This window comes from Toxotes jaculatrix, chromosome 9 (assembly GCF_017976425.1).
Source record: "Toxotes jaculatrix isolate fToxJac2 chromosome 9, fToxJac2.pri, whole genome shotgun sequence".
NCBI lineage: Eukaryota > Metazoa > Chordata > Actinopteri > Toxotidae > Toxotes > Toxotes jaculatrix.
In genome coordinates, this window is record NC_054402.1 from 3,631,073 (window position 1) to 3,651,737 (window position 20,665).

Sequence of the window (20,665 nt, forward strand, 5' to 3'; positions counted from 1 at the left end):
AGGTTTTATCTAAGTATAATGGACTGCAAAGGTCACCTTTTATGTTGCACGGCTTCTATGCTTGAATTTATGTAAAGTAAAAAGGGATTATGGATACGAACATCTGACATGACAAGAGGTCCACAGAGCCACTGTTTGCAAGGAAAACAAAGCAGTTGTGAATAAAAATTAACTGTTTGTTTTTTCTGAACCACATTTTAGCAAACTGTATCAGTATTTTTTTTTTTTTTTCTGTTTAGATGTCCAGCAGACAGGGAGCAACATTGGCGTGCATTTGGAGTTGTGTGTCTGTCCACCTGATGAATGTAAGTACAATATTCATTCTTTTTTAGCTCTGTGTTTGGTCTCCATCAACCTCAGGGGGAAATATCTGGTTCTTTAAACATTAAATGGCGCAACATTTTCACCAGCTAGTCATTAACTTGTGCAGTTTGGTGCTGAACGTGCAGAGTACAGTGGATGCCTTTTTATTTTTTCCAAATACTGATTAGTGCAGCTTTAAAACTCCATGCAATAACAAAAGGTCACAATTTGCAACACAGCCTGTTGCACTTCTGATGATATAAACAATGAAAAGTAAGCAAAGGTGTTTTCTCTGGTTCGTGCAGATGATCAGGATCAGGATAAAAAACCCATTAAATTTCCTGTGTGGCACTACAGTTTCCCACCAGTGTAATATATCTGATACACCACAGAACTGAAGAGGCAGGATCTTAAGCTAAAGGCTTCGTTGCACCCCACAGGAGTCAGCTGCAACACTGATAAAGATTATAAGCTACATGTAATATAGATTCTATATTGAGTTATTTGAAGTTATTTGATTGTTTAGCACATTGTAGGGATTAATACAAATTCATGTCTGCTCATAATGTATGAGCAAGTACTTTATGGTGTTGTGAGAAGTCTTCAGAGTAGAAAATAACGGGACACTGAAGACACACAGAGGCTCGGGAGAAAGAATTAATCAGAAATGGGAAAATAGGCCGTGCTGCATAATTTATCTCACATAGCCACTTCTGAAATTCACAGCTTCATTAACGCTGGAATTCAGCGGAAGTCACTGTCAAATGTGGGTTTACTGTGGTATTGATCATGTACACAGTCTCTGCTCCGCTGAACAGGCATGTTCTTCTCGGTCTTCGATCTCACACCGTTTCAGGCTACAGGAATATGCAGCCTGAAACAGATGTGTAACATCATAACTCAGGCCCAAAGTGAATAAGCACTATTCGCCATCACTGGAGAGAGCATGCCCATTCTCCCACGGTTCCCTTGGTCATAAATATGTAAAAGTGTCTTTTGTTTTTTTTTTTCCGAAAGGCAGTCACATATATTTCACAAGAAAAGGCTAAAGGGGAATACAGGAGTCTGCTTTAAGCCAATAGGAGTCGACTCTCCTGAAACAGAGAACTGTACATGTACCGGTATCAGTTCATTATCTGTTTCTTCATGTCTACACTTAAAAGAGCATGACATTTATATTGTTGCCTCTCTTTCCTGCTTCCTCCATCTGTCCCTGTTATTCCGTGACTTTTCTGCGGGCATTTCTGCAGACACTTTACTCTCCATCAGCACAAAAAGGACCATTAAGAGTCAAAACACAAACCTAGTTAAGCCGAAGATTGCAAAGCAGATGACCCCAGGAGAAGAGGTAGCAGGGTTAATATCTGCCCGGGAGAAGGGAGCTGCCTCGTAATCAAAGATGAAGACTAATATTAGTGGCTCTCAAAAGACCAGTAATGGTGGAAGCAAATGATCAGTACCCTTCACATCTTAACTCCCATCTCAAGCATTAATGCTCAGACCATCTGAGCACGAGGATTTAAATTTACAGTTCAGTTTTTGACATATCAGAAAAAAACCTAAGTGTCTTCTCGTCCCCACCTGACATGTATCTACAAATCATCTCCATTTGCTCGTGCTTTGCTATCTGTGGCTACAGCACCTATGCACCTATGTTTTCCCCTTGCAAAGACAGCCATACACGACAAGTGCACCCAAGCATAAAATGTGATTTTCAGCTAGCTATGAAAATTATAAAATATATATGTGTGTGAAGCATCTTTTTTTTTTCTATGTGTGACTCCTACTTTTTGGCTCCCATTTCTTTTGTGTGAAATAGAGTCTTTGTGTGTGCATTTGTGTTGATGTGCATGCATGTGTGCACGCGTGAAAACTCATCATCTCTGTCGGCACAGAGCAGAGAGAGCAGATCAAAGCTTTGTCTTGCCACAGAGGCCCAGGCAATTCAAACATATTTTAATAGGCTAGGTGATAGAAACACCTCTGTGATAACCTGATGAACAAAGCCTGTCCTCACTTAGATCCATACAATAAAGATCAGGCCGGGACGGCAAATACATAACACAGAGCACCTGGCGTCACATTATCATCACTAGCAGTTTTCATTCATCATTTTCAATCTTAACTGTCATTTTAAATCTCAATATGACGTCGAGACGAGAGTCGTCTCACCCATCCCTGTAGCCTCGTTTCTATGAGTATATAATCAGTTAGGGCTAATATTTCATTTCTTGAACAGCTCTGCATGAGATCTCTGTTGAGATTAGCTCAGAGGGTGATGAGTGGAATGGACCACAGTCCAAAGACTTATTTTTAATTTATTCATAACTACATAAATTCATATTCAGCAGCATCTGCCTGATCCTTCATGCACTATTCATGTGACATACGGCCCCACCACCCGAACTACCCCAGCCAGTGTTGATGAAGCACAACAAGCACAGCGAATGAGCCTAAATAAAACTGAATGGAGGCGTGGCGTAGAAATTTTTCACTTAATGCTCTGTTTCGCGTGTTTGCCCTCATTACCTGAAGGTTGGTTTTGTGTGCTGAAGTTTAATCAAGATGTGATTCAGCTTTGGTTCACTAACTGTCCACAGGACAAAATGAATGACATTTACACATAATTATGGCTATGACGAGCGGAAGGACGCACAGAAATCAACAGCACAAACAAGACACATCTTCTCTTGCATGTAATGAGCAACAGCTCATTAAGACAGGCTTTCTGCAGGTTCAAAGTTATGGTAGGAGAAAGTGAGCAATTCGATCAGCCTGGGGATATTCTGATACATAAACATGAGCTCCTGCTCTTTTCCTGTGCAATAAATAGCATCAGCAAGCAATATGTTCAATATGCAATATGTTTGTCCACACACACACACATTTTATCATTGGAAGGCAACCTGCACAAAATGGGTCGATTTTAGGGTAAATGTGGAAAATGCAGTGGAAAGAAGACTGCTGCGTATATTTGTCATTTTTAATGGGTTTTCTTCAGTCAGGCACACTGACTTACAGTGTCTAGACACACACACACACACACACACACAGACATTGACTTACCAACTTGTGTAAGCCTGCATTTTTGTGGTACAGCCACAGTGCCACCAATATGGTACACATTTCGAGCCAGCAGAGTCGCTACAGTTAATACAGCAGATTTTTCAGCAGGACCACAAATGAAGGTGGATGGTACTTTGTGAGCTGATAAAGCACCTGGACCAAAAAGCGAGGAACAAATGTCTTCCATTCTCTTTGCAGAAAATAAAGTGCCAGCAGAAGTCCACCTCAGCTCAGTCCCAGTATGCAACACATTCAGCTCCACCTGTGGCTAAAAACTCTGAAGAAACACCTTTGGTTTTTCTCACGTCAGACTTGACGGACACTTCCAGACTGGCTTCAGACGGTAAGCTTCCACACTCCAAACAACAAGCGAGCATCCCAAATCCTCCTGTGATCTGTGGCAGCACCTTCATCTGACAGCCTTCCCTCTCTCTCTGAAAAGACACACGTTTCCACCTTTCTGCTGGTCATCTGTTCCCCACTCCCACCTCCTGCTCTTCCCATCCACCTCTCTCTGATGTTCGCAGGTCTCTCAGAATATGTGCAGCTGTGTCACGGTGTGGCTGCCAACATGCTACCCTGAAGCGCAGATTTGGATTCAGTGTTCAGTAGATACAGTATTGTTTGTTGTGTAGTTTGTGGAGTGATTATGAAGAGCAGGGTTGGACAGTGCAGCAGATGTGTGTCTCTGCGTATCAGCTGAGTTCATTAGAGTCAGCCAGTGGGATACAGGGATGAGAATGATGACATAACATCCGTGATAATGCACTATCACAAGTAAGATTTAATGGCTTGACATGGTATGTGTGTGTGTGCTACGGGAGGAATCACCCACATCACATCTGTCCATCGTGCACTAAATGCTCCTCTGTTTCGCACAGGCTTTGCCCTGCAGGGTGAAGTCCTCCTCGCCCACGTTCAACGGTATGTTCTGAAATTTTCATGCGTTTGATCACTCAATCCCATTTTTATGGGAAACCAAATACCATAAATCGGATTTGATGCTTTGATGGAAAACCCATAGTGCGGGCGGATGGATGGATTGATGGGTGACCTACGGAGGCTTGAGTGTGTCTGTTTGCAACAGTTCTTAGTATAAGCAGTTCTGGAGTTTAGCCCGAATTGTTTCTCTGGGGTGTGTTTAGACCAGTAAGGTAGGGTCATCTGAGAGGCCAAGCCCAGAGCAACAGAGATTTGCTTCTGCCTGTTAATCTCATTGGTGTCAACAGTCACTTTGTATAAAGCATACTGATGCTTTCAAGGGTCAATACTAGCGACGTCATGTAACTGCAGATCCACCAGATACATGAAAAGCCTTGTTTTCAGATCAGACACACACATCGGGTTATTTAATATCACTAATCATGATTTTTAATATCGCTGCTCCAGAGTAAATCAACGACGATAAACCCCAAATTGCACCTAATGTAATCCCATCATATCTTCTTCTTACGTTGTTCCTGAATTTGAGCTTATGTCATCCAGTCTCTACCCGGTTTCACTGTTCCTCTCAGGACACTCAACAGCTTATGAAATGAAATTAGTCAGGCGCACAGCTCTGTGACCGATGATGACTTCTGGATAAATGTGTGGGGGAATCAGGCTGCACCATGGTGGGACAAATGCCGCCAGCACATTTGTGACAGTGCTGAGCTCGAGCCCTGGCAAAATCAAAGCTCCATCACCTACTGGGTGGTCATATTTACTCATAGCAATCATACTATAATGATAAAAATGGCATTTCATTGATTCCTTGCCTTTCCCAGCATGCACTGGGGGGACAGCAGGTAAACAGCCTGAATCAGTTGTCAGTCAGGACAAACATAGATAGACAGACGCTCACATTCGTACCTGTGGGACGGCTGGAGTCTCTAATCCACCTGATTTGTGTTATTGGAAGGAAACGCAGTGAAAACCTGCATGAAATCAGCGATAACATGCAGACTGCACACAAAGCCATACTGCAACAGCTCATCTGCTAACAGAGAGAGCATATGTCCAAAATGTATTACTGTTTGACTGACAGAGCTTTAGAGGTGGACAGAGCAGAGCTGTTTCCCCCTGTCTCCGGTATTTATGCTAAGCTAAGCTAACTGTCTGCTGGCTGTACAGAGCTTCATATTTACTGTGCAAACATGAGAGCAGCACTGATCTTCTCAGCTATCTCTCAGCAAGAAAGCAAATAGGTGCATTTGCAAAAATGTCAAACTCTTATAAGTTGATCCTTTTTTGTCTGTGTCCCAAATGTATTTTTAAAAAATGGATAATATTAAAGTACCATAAAATGGGTTTCAAATTATTAATATTTTGTTAAAACGTGAACTATTCGTGACTAAATAAGGAACAATTACTATTAAAGATGTTGTTTAGGAGGGGGAAAAAATGAGTGAGCTATTTAATTGGTGACTACAAATCTTTGAACTGAACTGATTTGAATCGGTAAAGGGATTTGTGATTTCCACCTCTAAATTTTATGTTTGAGCAAATGAGCAGTGCTGTTTTCAAGCTTTTCCTCTCTTCTTTTCATGTTTTTAGGTTTTCTTTCTGATCCCTGGCTACCTGCTTATACACTGCATATAACAGTTCCCTCACTATTACAGCTTCAATGCTTTGATTCTACAGCAGTCTAAACTATGTGCACCAAGGGGGATGAATTCAAATATAAATACCTGTAAAAGCAAACTAATAACACAAAGCCTGTGTGTATGGAGCCAAAAATATTGAGGTATTGTGGCTTATTAGAGACATAAAAGGTTAGGAAACACTGAGAAATGATGAGCAAAAAGAAGGAAAACAAACACTCTTATCTCACAGTCACTCACTTCGCCTAATTAAGAGCGCTCAAGGCAGCGCTCAAGTCACCAATGCTACAAATGTGTTTCCAGGTCCCCCTGGGGTGCAGAGCGTAGAGCGGCACCAGAATAAAAATAAACACATGACAACTGCAGCATGATAATGCATTCACCCAAGATGCTACAGGGGGCTCCCCGAGTAGAGGAGTTCAGCAGTAACATCAAAGGAGGGAACTGAAGCCAGTGTGTGTGTGTGTGTGTGTGTGTGTGTGTTATGTGCACATGTGGTAGATACTGATGCTGACTGTTCCTGCAATGTTAAAGCCTCTTTCTTCCTCCCAAGGCTGGATGACTGTGAGTAGATTGAGATACAGTATCTTTGGCAGCAGAGCCAGACTGCCATGCAAACTGTCTGATCTCAGCTACTTCACAAGAAATGTTAGAGAGAAACGGTAACTGCCTGCCTGCCTGCATGGCGCTTCATTTCAGGGCACAGGAGAGGCCTACAAGTGTTGGCTACGTAACTAAGTGGACCGAGCTACTGGGTAGCTTATTAACTGCTGAGTGGATTAATGGATGTGAAATAAAAGTCTGTATTTATGGATAATTTGATTTCTGTTTCGCACTTGGGTACAGGTATACAGAGCACTCGAAATGCTCTTGAAAACTGCCCAACTGCAGCTTTATCGCAATGATAGCCTAAATAATCCCATTAGATTTTAGAAGCTGATGTTTTAAACTGTCGTCCTTCGTGCTAAATGCAAGAACAAATGTGATGTACTGGTAGCTAAGTCAACATGCAGGCAGATCGAGTAATTTGTCATCCGTGAAATTCTATGTAAATTGCAAATTCTGGTGTTTTTGGAGCAAATAGAGATGGCAGCACAATAATATATGTGACAGTTAAAAGGAGAGGAGAGGGGCTTGGGCTTTGTATTATTTGAAATTTTTACTACCTGTGTTTTGGTACAAATAGCAAAACTAAAAATGTCCAAAACTGGCAGAATCAGACATTCAATAGCAGCTTTTGACTCTTCACAGTTTTCAATACTGGGTGTAACAGACACATTTCAGTTGGCATCAGTAAAGTGTTGAGGTGTGATTCCCAGCCCTACGGAGAAGACAGGAGAGGAGAGGATATTGAAAATAACAAGAAGTGGTATATTAAAAAAAAAAAAAGAGGAGAGAAGCTGAAGGTATGAGAACATGTTCCCTCCCCTGGTGTCTGTTAGCTGTTGCTCTGCCCTGGAGCGACAGAAAGGAAGAGGCGGAGACGAGGAATGGGGGGGGGGGGTTTAGAAGATAGAGGGAACGTGCTGAGATTCATCATCATCAGTACAGGAGAGGCACATGTTGGAAAAACACATTTTACATGGAAAAGCCATTTCCTCCATGTGGAGGGGATTAGCAACCATGCATGCTCCTCCAAACCTTAGTCTCTCCATCATTCTCCTCTCTCTCAGCAAGGGCTCATGGTGCCATGCAACTCATCTTTGCACAAGTATTGACAAAATGGATAAAGAGGTAGCCCTCTTGTCCAGTGAGGCTTTCAGGGGCCCTCCTCCTCACAACCCATCGCTCTCATAGAAAAGGAAACACGCAAACCACAGAGCGCTGCAGGGGTGAAGACTGACAGCTTGACACATCGTGCTTTTTAAGTGCCAGGGATGCACCATATTTTTGACAGCGTACGGCGGAGAGCAAAAGGGTCACTCTAATAGCCCAGGGACTGCTGTGGCTTCAATTTTGCCTTCAAAGCTCGACCCAAAGCCGTGTCACATTGTGTGGTGCTCAACGTGTCCTGCCTGGACATCAAGAGTCTCCTCTTTCAGCTGTTAGCAACGACAATCCAGTCCACCTCTGTTACTGAGCCGTGGCATGTGGTAATGCTATGTGGTCTGTCAGTCTCTCAGGCATCTTCTCACTAAGGCGCTGCAGTGACAAAACCTATGAAAAGCTCAGGGACGGTTAGATTTCGGTGAGCAGCACAGAAGATGCAGGACTGTAAAGGATGTGGCACATCCACACCTACATGGACTGAGGGCACAGCAAGTCTTGACAAATGAAGAGGTTTTTCTGCCCCCTGGTGACAAGTACAAAGGGGCATTTTCAGCACCAGGGACAGTTTCCCGCTGCTCCACCGCTGCTCTTCTTCAAGAGAATCTCATAAACTGACAAAATTTGACATCAGTTTATAGATTCACATCAAAATAAATCGAGTGATGTTATGTAATTAATTCTGACGTTTTGTACCAATAATGTCGATAAACAGTAATTATTGCACAATGATTTCCTAATGCAAACTGACAACCCTCCATTAAGATTCCTTTCTCAAGTGTTTGTAGCAGCTTGGGTGATGAAATATCTCCACAACAACAAGCGCAATGGAGAAATTACGCATGGGCTTCAGCCTGTTTGCAAGCAAGGCTCGTAGGAATCCAAAGGAATGTGTGCACCACACGGAGTATTCCTCTCCAGACAAGACAGAAAGACGAAATAAACCAATGACCAGAAGCTTGAAAATGATCACTTACCCTTCTCCAAGCTGAGATTTCTGCAAACTTCAAGTTCTGCCATTTAGGACTGGAGCGGCTGGCCTCATAAGGTCCCTCCATGCGCTTTTGACATCATTTTTACTTCCTAGTTGTAGCGGTTCGAAATATCAGCAAAACATTCCCGATTAGTCCATTTCTCCATGATGACTGGACGATCACATGAGACGCGCGATGATGCTCAAGTGTCACTTCTCTGTCCAAAGAGGAGCCCAGAGACAAACTGGTCCTCGGCACCTGCCTCTCTGTGCAATCTGCAGACTCACAAAACCATCAGACCTCTCACATCCACAGCCTCTGCGCGCACATCCTCTCCTCTCACCGGGCGCAACACAGAGGCAAAACGATAAGCCGATTTCTCACACACTCGATGGAGCGGCAGAGAGTGGTTGTTAATAAGCAAGAGCTTAAGACTGGCATGGAATGAGTGAGGGTGAATGATAGCGCACAGAGCAGTGGCTTAACCAGCAGAGTTGGCCATTTGGATATTTCATCAGCTTTACCCGACGGTCTGGTGCAGCTGTCTGGCGACAGTTTGAATTCCCCACCAAACTGAACTCCCACCACATCGGTGTGTCCGTTTGTTTTTGGTCAGCTATTCGTCGGAGTATATCCGTAGGAGGAAAAAAAAAGAGGCACCATTGCGCAGGAATGCCTGCAATGACCCACTTTACGCTCCCTGTCTCTCTCAGTTCATGTATCAGTTCTTCCTCAGAGACACAACAAGGAAAAGGCTTAATGAAATATGAGGGATGCTCTGCGGTGCACATACTGGAGCTCCGACTCACAACAGAGGGAAAGAGCGAGAAACAGACAGCAAGAGTTCTGAGTAAATATGAATTAATGGTTATGTTTTAGCTTTCAAATCGTGTGTGATCAGCATCGAGTGGATCATTCTAGTTCAGTCATTTCCCTAATGAAAGTTTGGTCAAACTAAACCTCCCAGATTAGTCTTGGTCATTGGTCCCCATTAAAGCCATTTAATTTAGGAATGCAGGAGACAGTGGAGTGACCGAGCACACACTCAGACACACACAGCTACACACACACATTCATGCACACGCAGTTGTGTTCAAACACTCGGAGGCAGAGGTTACCAAATCGATTAGTGCTGTCTGGAGGAACAAAAAGACGTGTCTGAACTCCCTCAGTGTGTGTGTGTGTGTGTGTGTGTGTGTGTGTGTGTGTGTGTGTGTGTGTGTGTGTTCCATACACGCGCTGTGTATTAGCAGTTACCTGAAGCTTTCCAGTGATTGCTCCCTTTAAGTGTAAATCTCTCTTCATCCACACTTGCCTGATCACAGACAGTTTCCACCCAGTTCAACCCCCCCTCACCTCAAACCCCATTCTCACACTGATTTATGTACCTTGTCCAAATAAAAACCATCAGCCACTCTGTCATTCACAGAAGATTGGAAACAACTGGGAGGAAGGGAAAGGAGGCAGAGTGAAGCAAAGTCATGTGGAAAATAATTGAGGAAAGAATAGAGGGGCATGTGTTTTCAGAATGGTTCTGGCTGACAAGAAAGGACAAGCTGTCAGGGACACGAAGGAATAAACACAAACAGAGATCAACAGGATCTGAAGTTTGGTGAAGATACAACAGATAGTTTGCTCCCTTCATCAAACACTTCATGGCGACTTGAGCTTAATAACTGCAGTATCAGAATATGTTATGTTGTTAGAAAAGGATTAGAAGGTGTGGAACGGTGGTGCAAGCTCATTTTTTAGGGACTTTATGAAAATGTATTCTCATTACATGCTCAGTAGGCTATTCATTTTCTTCTTAATGACATTAATTGACCACAGATTCTGATTCTGGGAAAAAAGGTCAACTTTGGGTTGAAAAATTGTATTTACAATGGGAGAAAATGGGTGAAACCCCATAAACGGAATAATATCCTTATTTCTCAGCATGACAGAAGGGGGAACAGACACTTGTGTTTACTCTCTGCATCAATCAGGTCAGTCCATCATCCACAGAAGAGTGCTGAAGCAGTTAAGCCTGATTTCCATGGTTCACTGGCAAGTAGAAAGTACACACACTAGCACAGTATGCAGCACGCGGTCTGCAGGGGCGGGATGTGGACTCTGGCTGTAGTTAGTCAAGGTGAGGCTTTAAGTGATCTGTCTGGTGTAGGTGTGACAGCCACAGAGGCATCAGAGATTTGTCATGGATTTGTCTGGCGGATCTGTCAGTGTGCAACCTCATCGCCTCGAAAATCATAAATCAAGATCACACAGATGCTTTTGCATCTCTGCATTCAGCTTTGGGCAGAATGAAAAGAAAAAAAAAATCACTATTTGCTGAGGTTAAATAGCTTCTGATATAACATACAGGCATAAACACGTATGCAGGGCACTCAAGTTGATGCATATAGACAAGCAGAAGAAAAATACTCTCAGCCTATTGCACATCGTGGAGGATGGAAATATCAAATAAAAAGGAAAGAGGTGTGTACCCACTATATGAGTATTACTGTGTATGATTCACCCAAAGGAAGCATACAGCAATACATTTTTTTGGTATTTCACAGTTTTTCAGTGGTTTGCAGAGGGTGTTGTGTACCACAGTTATGAGGCTTCACTGATGTCACAAAGCTGTGTGTTGGTTGTGTTGTCTGAAATCGAAAGCCTGAGAATTTCAGGCACATTGGTGGAGACGAGTCTCCCTCTACTGTTCATTCCCATGACATTCAGTCAGCTGTGTGAGACTGTACTGTATTATAGTCTGTCCACAATATAATTCTGGTGTGTGTGTGTGATATTTACCATGAAAGATGCTGTTGTCTGTGAGGAAGTGCCGGCGGTATTGTGGCTCTCCTTTCCTGTTCACCACCCAGGAGCTCATGGTGAAAGGAGGAGGACGAACGACTGGCCGACCTATGAAGGAGAAGAGAACTCAGTAGTAGCGTTATCCAAACATTTAGCTGGAATTTAATTAATCTAAAAGGCAAGTTGTGTCTTCTGCTGTGAGCCAACTCACAAATCCGAAGACAAACAGCGCAACGTGCAGTTCAACAGAAGAAAACTGGTTCACACCAGGAATGACACAGTATGTTGAAAGAGTAGGAAAAACAAATTGCTTCCATTCGGCACAGGGGGATAGAGGAACTAAGAGGCAAAAAAAGTTGGAGATTTTGCAGAGTAAATATAAATGTCTTTGCACGATTAACTTTAATTACATCAGGAGGTGTAAAATTTAGAGTTAGGAGAGAGTTTAATATTTTACGACTGAGTAATCATCACAATTACGGTCTTATTTTTAAATAATGTAAAGGGAAGACAAATTATGCAAGACACTTTAAGACATTTTAAGAGTTATGTAAGCAAAAGACTGGGAGGAATTACAATTACAAACTTCATACATATTCACTCAGCAGTCTGAGAGCATGTACTATCCTGGAAATTAATCTGTGTTTATTTGCAGACCTGTACACCAGCAATACACAAAAAAATCTTTGATTCACTGGTTTGTGCCATTTTGCATACGCCACATTTTGCTTTTATTTTGAAATTTCTTCTCTTTGGGGTAGCGGCAGCATAACCACCCCTCACTGTATGGTGTGCAGCTGGGATTTCTTTAACAATTGTGTTGCTCCCGTGATTAAAATCAACATGTAATTGAATTAATTTAATGAAAGTCACATCTTGCAGCTAACTAAGCTCTACCATGAAAACACTCATCCTGCCTGGCCCCATCTCTTTGTCCTGTTGTCTTTGCCAACCTATTTTGTCCCCTTTGAATTTCTAACTCAACATGTGTTCCTCATTTATCTTCTTTGTGTTTCTCCTCACCGTTATTCCCGGATTCCCAATTTTCCACCACTTCCTCCTGATCACTTTTCATCCCTCCCTCTCTCTCTTTCACTGCTTAGTGTTTCCCCACCTGTTGCTTGTCTGTCTTCCTGCGATTTATTGCTTCCCACTACAAACACACACTATCTCTCACACACACACACATATAGACACACACAGGAGATATATCTGGACGGACTCAGAGTCTCTGGGACAGTTATTGGCGTCCGGTGCCGGCTGACCTGAGGAGACATGACTGTCTGGTCGAACACATAGAGCTTGTAGGTCAAGTGTCTTTGAAGTGAAAGTACTTTCCTGTGACCCTGCCACCACCTCACTCTAAAACACAGAGGCCTGTGATGTGTGCGGTGTTTATGACAGACCATGTGGACAAAGACTCCCTTGCTCATGATGAGTCAGTGTCGTCATGGGACAGGACTCAGCCAACATGGATAACTGTAATGTAAATAGTGATAAGAAAAGATTTGTTTTTCCTACAAGACATTAAGAAAACCGTTATGTTGAAAGTGCTCAAAGAAAAACAGCAACAAAGAAAAGCAGAAAAAGTGAAGATGGGCTGTAAGAGCAGATATTTCATCTCACGCTATAATCAGTGCAATCTGATGCATAGAGAGACAAATACAACTTTGACTTCATGTCATTATTTCTGTTTTATTGTAAAATGTTTGTAGTATGGAAGGGTTGAAGACTGTAAAGCCACATGTACAGACAGTAATTTGAGGATTTTCTTCAGAGCCATTAAATCCGGCTTCACTTTATGTTTGCAAGGCCCCTCAGCTGCCCTGAACTCACTGTAGAGCATGGCCCCTTGTGGCTTACTGCTTAATTATGGAATAATGTTTCTAAATTACTGTTTGATTTCACAACAGAGTCCAAATTAGAGATAGGAGCTGAGCAGAGGTAGATGACTGGGGGCATTGTTTGAGCAGCTTTGGCACATCACGTTGTGCTACAGCTTAATTATATGAATCTACCATAAACACTGAACTCACATGGCAAGAAGTCACCAGAGTGTGAAAGTCAGCAAACTTTCTAAATGCTGTGCAGAGAGAGGCAGCAAAATAATATGATCAAAGTGCAGTGACTGTGATGCTGGTGCATCTGGATTTACATTTCTGGTAGTAACTAGTATTTTTATAACACTGACACTAAAAGAACTGCTGAAAATTCGAAAGAAACGGGCTGTTGTCAGTTATTGGTTGTAGTGCACTGAATTAAATTGCTTCTGCTATTTGCATACTGGGCTTGTATTCACCAGCGACAGCCAAAAATTATCAAACCAGTGCTTTTAAATTGAAAGAAGAGTTTAGTGACATTTTGTGGAAAGCGCACACTTACTTTTTCTTGCCAAGAGTTAGATGAGAAGATGGATAGCACTCTCATGTCTGTGCATCAGATATGAAGCTACACAGTCAGCAGCTGGTTAGCTTGAGTGAGCCTGGCTCTGTTATAAGGAAGTAAAATTCACCTGCCAGCAAAAGCTCAGTAATAAACACATGGTATTATGGGGGATTGTGTGTAGGACTATTTCTTTGCCTTAATCATTTAACTAAGCAAGAAAATAAATGTCAAACGACCCCTATCATAATAACAATATAATATTAAAAAAACAACATGGTGTGCAGTCGTGTGTGTCAGTGTTTGTGTATGTGTGTGTGTCATGTTGATGTCGTGCAGTTTAGTAAAATGACTCTGCTCCTCCTCGCGTGTAACACTAGTAGCCTTCTCATCTATAGGAGTGCCCAAACCCCAGGGGAATACAGTCTGTTCGTTCCTGTCATACTGCTGAGAGAGAACGCAGCTTAAAAATAAATGTTTCACCGTCAAACTGCCTGATGAGCCGCTTTATCGCAGGCCCTGACGGGAACTGGGTCGAGGATGCCCGCATGTTAAAGGTCTTTGCTGAAGAAGATGTTTAAATCAAACGGAAGTCATACCATATGAGACATGTGAATGCAGAATTTTAGTACTTCCACTATTCCTGTCTGTCCTGCCTGTACAACACACATTTCATCTGACAGCATACGGACGCATTAGTTCCATGTAGCTCGTAGATGTCCGTGCAGTGTTAATGCAGGACGTTCCTGTTCTTATCTGACTGAATTGCCAGTGGTATGTCTCACCCTCTGACTGTGATACTATGTCTTTAAAGTCCAAACATAACATTAGAGAGCATGTGGGCCTTTTGTACTGTGGATGTTCCAAAAAAAAAAAAGGAAGATGTCCAGTCCTTTACTTTCGAGCGCTTCAACTTTCGGTTTTTACAACCAAAGTGTTTTAGATAATCTGCCAACCATCTCCTTTACAACGCTTTTGATAAGATGACTGCTTCTGTTTGTCATACCACGTTTTGGGTTTTTAAGCGTCCTCCAAGAGTTTAAAGGACTTGGTTCAACTAAGGACAAGTTGTTTTGCCATAGTTAAAGGTTTATAGTATTTAAAGAAGGTTTGAGATAAATGTGTGAATTATTAGGACCAACAACATGCAGATGCTTACCAAATCAGGATTGTGGGCTAAAATGGAGTATATGCCTGTAAGTTGAGATCATAACAGTACATTTTTATTATTTTTTTTAAAGATAATTGTGTTTCTGTGATTATCTGAATTTAGGAACACAAACAATAGTAAATTCTATATTGAAATATCACCTAGAAACAAAGACAAGAGTTAAAGCCATATAATAGTCTGATTAACCAGACTGAGGCAGAAATTTAAAGCTCGTATAATCACTGATAAAAATGATGGCCCAAGTTGTAATAATCTAGAATTATCATTTAAGGAGCTGTTCAGTTTGCATGCCGCATGCAGTGGCATGAATCACCTCCCATATACTGTATGAGCGCATTTAACAATGGCCTTCTCATGACATGCAGACACAAAGAGAGCAGCATCTGTCACTCCATACTGGCACATGCCAAAGAGCACTCTACTTGGACATGAATAATTAGATATACAATGGCTGGCCTGTTTTATTTGATGTGACCAGCTGACATCTTGAACACATAGTGTGTATTCATACATGTGTTGTGGGTTTTATTTCCAATCTTTGATATCACACTGCTCGACAACAACCACATACCCTCCTGAAACCTGTAAATACACTTCGATAAAATCATCTCAGTTAACACAAGCAGAAGCACAGGCTCAGACGCAACACAGTTATGTTACTCTCAAAGTATCTTCCTGAACTTAAAATCATTTGGGAAGGCTTAAGATCCTGTTAGCACAGAGCCTGTAAACCACTTCAGTGTTGTACAGAGTCAATGAGTAGCTTGTAATTGCTTGTTAAGCAGTTATCAGAGCAGAGAGTAAACAGCTTTGGTATGCTGATGGCTGGACAGATGGCTTCAGAATGCATGCTGCCTGACATATACAAAAGTTGTATAGCTGTATAGGCAACATGGAAAATAAGAGACACTTTAATTTGTGTTCAGAACTTCGTATAAGAATATTGGCATTTTTACAATGCATAGTTGCAAACTTGGTTATGTTTTCTGTAAAACAAAGTTTCTGTTTCATGTGTTTGTGTTCTGGGTGTGTGCATGTTTGCAGATTAAAGATTAAGGGTCAGACTTTACTTTTCTCATCAAAGACTCACAGAAAGCACATAAAATATTTGCAGTGTTTTGTGCATCAGTACAGTTTGTATTCCTTCTAACAATTAATGAAACAGAATTATCTATTTATTGTCTGGCTCCATATTGTTCTGAAGATCCTTTTTTTTTTAATACTTCAGAGGTCATGTTTTTTTCTTGAGGTTTAAGATCACAAACATATGGTATCATCAAAGAATCAGGACTGCAACTAATAATTTCATTCTTAATTATGTCTGCAGTTGTTGTCTTGATTAATTGATTGATTGGTCTACAAAATATCTGAGAGTGGTGAAAGTCCAAAGGTTTTTAATTTATAATTACAGTATGTATAACCAAAGAAAGCTGCAAATCTTCACATTTGAGAGCCAAGAACTAGGGTTTTTTGCTTTTGTTTTTTGTTTTTTTGACAGTTTTGCTCCTCAGACCACCTAAGTTGTAGCATTTTAGTCAGTGCTGTTTGAGTGAGCCTTTGACCTGATAAGGAGACAGCACGAACCTTGAGGCAGTGAGGTTACTGAAGGGTCAGCATTGGGTTACAGAGGGGCAGAACAGGCAGTGAGGCTATCTGAGCATGTCAACAGTAACATTATGGAGTTGTAAAAACAAAAACAGTGCGAATGGAGGAATCTCATCTGCAAAAGTGCTGTGTACCCTGCTCATCTGCAAGGCTGGAATACTGATATCATGGTGTTTGAAAACGAAACACTTAAAATAAAAAGATTATTATTTTAATCAAAAAGATGCTACTGACTATACTGCATGTACTTCAGTGTTACATACACACAGTGGTTGAGCACTTTTGTCCTTTTGTCTGTCTTGAAGACTCGAGTCTCCATTATAGGGCATGTTTTTTGAAAACTTTAAGAGTTCAATCTTATTTTGACCTTCATGTGTGCACGTGTGAGCGGTAGAACGTGTGTGGTGGAGTCGTCTTGCTTTACCATGAAATTGAGGGGTGGGTAAAGTCATAAGTCAAAACCCTCAGATCTATTTCAAGCAGAGACACCCCCAACTCTCCCTCCTGTTCCTATCCTTTACTTTTACTGCAAGGTTTTTAGACTCAAACTGTCTGCACGTTCTGCTTAATGTCCTCACTGACAAGGAAGAATTGTTCATTTTCTGCTGAAGTGAGAGAAGTTAGTATAGAGTGAGTGATGAACACACATTTCAGTTTTTGTAAATGGATATAAGCAAGTGCATGGTTGACCTCTGACATACAGTAGTACAACGTGACAGTTTGTTCACGTTATAAAATAATTTACTTGTGTCAGGAAGTCACTCGGCTTTTATTTGTCTTTTACCTACACATTTGACATAAACACATTCAGAGTTTGGTTCATTCAATCCCAAACTGTCCACCCTCTGTCCTCCTGCCTCCATTTCCACCAAGCAACTTCAATTATTCATGAGGGATCACAGCACCCACAAAGACTCGTGTATCCACTCCTACAAACCAACACCAGCAAGCTGATACACTGTTCACAATACTTCAAGTCACATAATGAGTAGGGAGTCACTTTACGGCTGATGCATTCCTTCACACACACACACACACACAGCCTCCACAGTGCATGTGGGTGTGTGTGGTGGAATAGCTGCCCGATGTTATAGCTGCTCACCAGTGAGTGTTCATTGTGACAGCAGGTGAAACAACTCGTTTAAAAGAAAATTTCAATTAACAAGGGCAAACTACACATTAAAAGTGGCTGGATTTGGATTTGAGGCCCATCCGCCTGTATCAGTTTACACACAAGCTTTACCAACCCTGCCTGACAAAGACGCTCCTTGTATCAGATGTTGACACCACACTGTAAGGTTTATCATGCAGGAGCGAGCACAGAGAATTACTTTTGTGTTTTTGGGGTGCATTTCAGTGAGTGTCACACCGGCTCTCTGTCTCTTTAAATCTCTTTGTCTTTCACACCCGACCAACTACCCACAACCCACTCAAATCAAATCAAAAAATCCCCAAGGACTCTGCTCTTGGATGGGGGAGTGCCCCATCTCTTTCTCTCTGGGATGGCTACCGGCTGAGTGTAATAAAGGCCTTTGTTATGCTGCCCTGCTGCAAATCTCTGTTGTTAAAGCACAGTGGCAAGGAGTGAAATGCATGCAGCAGAAAATACCTTTTCAATCACACAGATGAATTATTGATTCTACTAGCAAACAAGTCAGAAGTACATGACAAAAATGTAGGTGATCACATCAGCTCAAACAATTTGTGCTTGTCACAGGGATCCAATAACAAAAAATGATGAAGATTGATTGCCTGTGGCCTACCTGGAGTGATATGACAAAGATCGGGACTAACATGTCTTTATTACATGTATTTATTTTACAGAGCCTGCGTGTCCAGGCACCCAGGTTTAACAGGTGCACATCTGCTTGGATACTGTATACAGTATCCTATCAACAGTGAATTTAAAGTGACAGCTAACAGTGTGAAAATTGTCATAGTCAAATAAGTACACAGATACATTTAAAGAAACATTCTGAGTTATTAATATAAAAACTTAGTAGATATGACGCATGCTGTTGTGTTTTTTAAACGTTGGTTAACTGCTGTCATGTATCTCACAAAGCATCACACGCTTACCTTCTTCTGTCCCTTCAGTTTCAGATTTCGAGACCACGTTGTCAGCTTCCTCACAAAATCCTCCCACTTTCACCAGAACAGCTGTCCTTCACACACTGAACTTCCATGGCATGAGGCACAGAAGAGATGTAATACAAGTCAGCGATAGTTCCAGTGGTTTGGTGTCAGAGAGCGAAGGTGCCAACAACTTCACTGGTGTGGGCAAGTACCCACCACTATATCAAACACAGTGCCTTTTCAAATGACTACTACTGGTGTGGGACCAGTGGATTTGAGAAAGCCTGGAGTGGATTTCGGAGTGGACTGCTTCTCCACAAGAGACCAAACACATGGTTTGCTTATTCACTCAGTCCTTCCATCTAAATGAGGAAGAAAAAGGAGAAATCTAAGACTAATTAAAATTCATCAGAATTGAGGAAGAGTGACTTTAAATGCTCTGATCCGAAATCTGTTCTACCCTTTTTTACGAGTGTTAACTGGATGAAATGTTAATTATACTATATGTGACAGTGTAATTATTTTGTTGTCATTTTAACAGTCATCATTTTGCCCATTAGCGTTGAAAAGATGACAATGAATCAAGCAGTCTTAAACTCTCATTTAAAGTTCCAACAAATATCAGATTGTTTAAATTATCTTCTCGCTCCTGTGAATCATTAAAAAAGCAACTTCAGTGCTGAGTAATGTAAATTACGGCAGGTGACCATGCCCGCCCTACATGGATGTCTGTATGGTTCCGGCCAAAAACTGGTCACTGATTGCAAGTTCCTACCAGCACAAACATAAAATAATCATCAGTAAGTTTAGATTTCAAAAAAAAAATGCTGTTACATCAAAAAGTGCACTGTCAACTAAAATATTTAAAACTCCTCACTGAACATTGCACTTTCCACGTGGTCACTGGCTTAAGAAACTTCACTCTGCCTTCCCCCCTGTTGTCTGTCTCAGCCGTGGTTTCCCTCTCACTCCTCCCTCAGTGACAGTTCAAAGTCTGGCTTCAACAGCCATCAGCCTGAAATGCACCTTACAATTTAAACCAGCCCACCAATCACGAGCCGCTTTGGCCCGTAACAGTCGCTAGTAACATTTGCACAACAAAAGGGAGACTAGCTGATTCATCACCCCCCTCCTTCACTCTCTTTCCACTGTGACTCCTCCTCTTCTGCTTTTGTGCTCGGACCCAAAATCCCCCTCCACCCTTGTGACCCTCCTCCCCTCTGTGTACTAATCTCCTTGTGCCCATTGGATTGACTGCTTCAGTACTACCTCTCCCTACACTGAGACCCCCTCACCCTGCACCCCACAGGACACACATCACAGCCTGGCCTCATTTGCAGATTCCCCCCACATCCTTTGCCTTGCTTGGATGAAGCATAAATAAAATCCACAGCACACGGAAGCAAGGTGTAATTTTGGCTGTGAGCTTGTACTGCAAAGAACAATACACTCACATGAGCGTCATCCTGGGCATTTGCTTTGAGGCTCATTCTTCTGCGGGTTTTTATGTATGCATCATTATTTATTCCACTGTTGTGTGTTTTTCCTTACTTTCTACAATAATAACATACAATTCTATGAAATCAGTGGCAGTTTGGAAGTTTGGTCTCTTCTCTTTTATGTCAGTGCTTAAATACTCTAATGTCTTGGTCACATTACACCTAAAAGGGCCCTCTTTTAGGGTGCTTAAAGACCCCACCACACACACACACTACATGTAAGGCTCCCATGGGGTTTGGGGAGGCCAACATAGAGTTTAGCCCTTTGATTCGCTTTGTATTTCACATTTGGTGTTTCTATAGCAACAGTAATTTCAGAGAGGGACAAGTGGAGCCCCCTCTCCATTTTGAACACCATTAACATACCCCGCCCCCATCTTGTGTTTAGTGCCCCCCCCACGCACACACACATACACACACACACCAACAGCAGAGGCTGTGCTT

General features: G+C 41.9%; 1 protein-coding gene across 2 annotated transcripts in view; it reads right to left on the bottom strand.

The window, feature by feature from the left end:
• Positions 1–11,592, bottom strand: part of plch1 (phospholipase C, eta 1) — a 45,301-nt gene extending 33,709 nt beyond the window's left edge. Inside the window, exon 1 of one of the 2 annotated variants that reach the window (XM_041046359.1) lies at positions 11,486–11,592. In XM_041046359.1, the coding sequence (XP_040902293.1) occupies positions 11,486–11,564 (79 nt within the window). In that variant the 5' untranslated portion in view covers positions 11,565–11,592. Of the gene's footprint in view, positions 1–3,369; positions 3,557–11,485 lie in introns of those variants that run through there. The other variant, XM_041046358.1, reaches the window with a different exon arrangement.
• Positions 11,593–20,665: the final 9,073 nt, after the last annotated feature.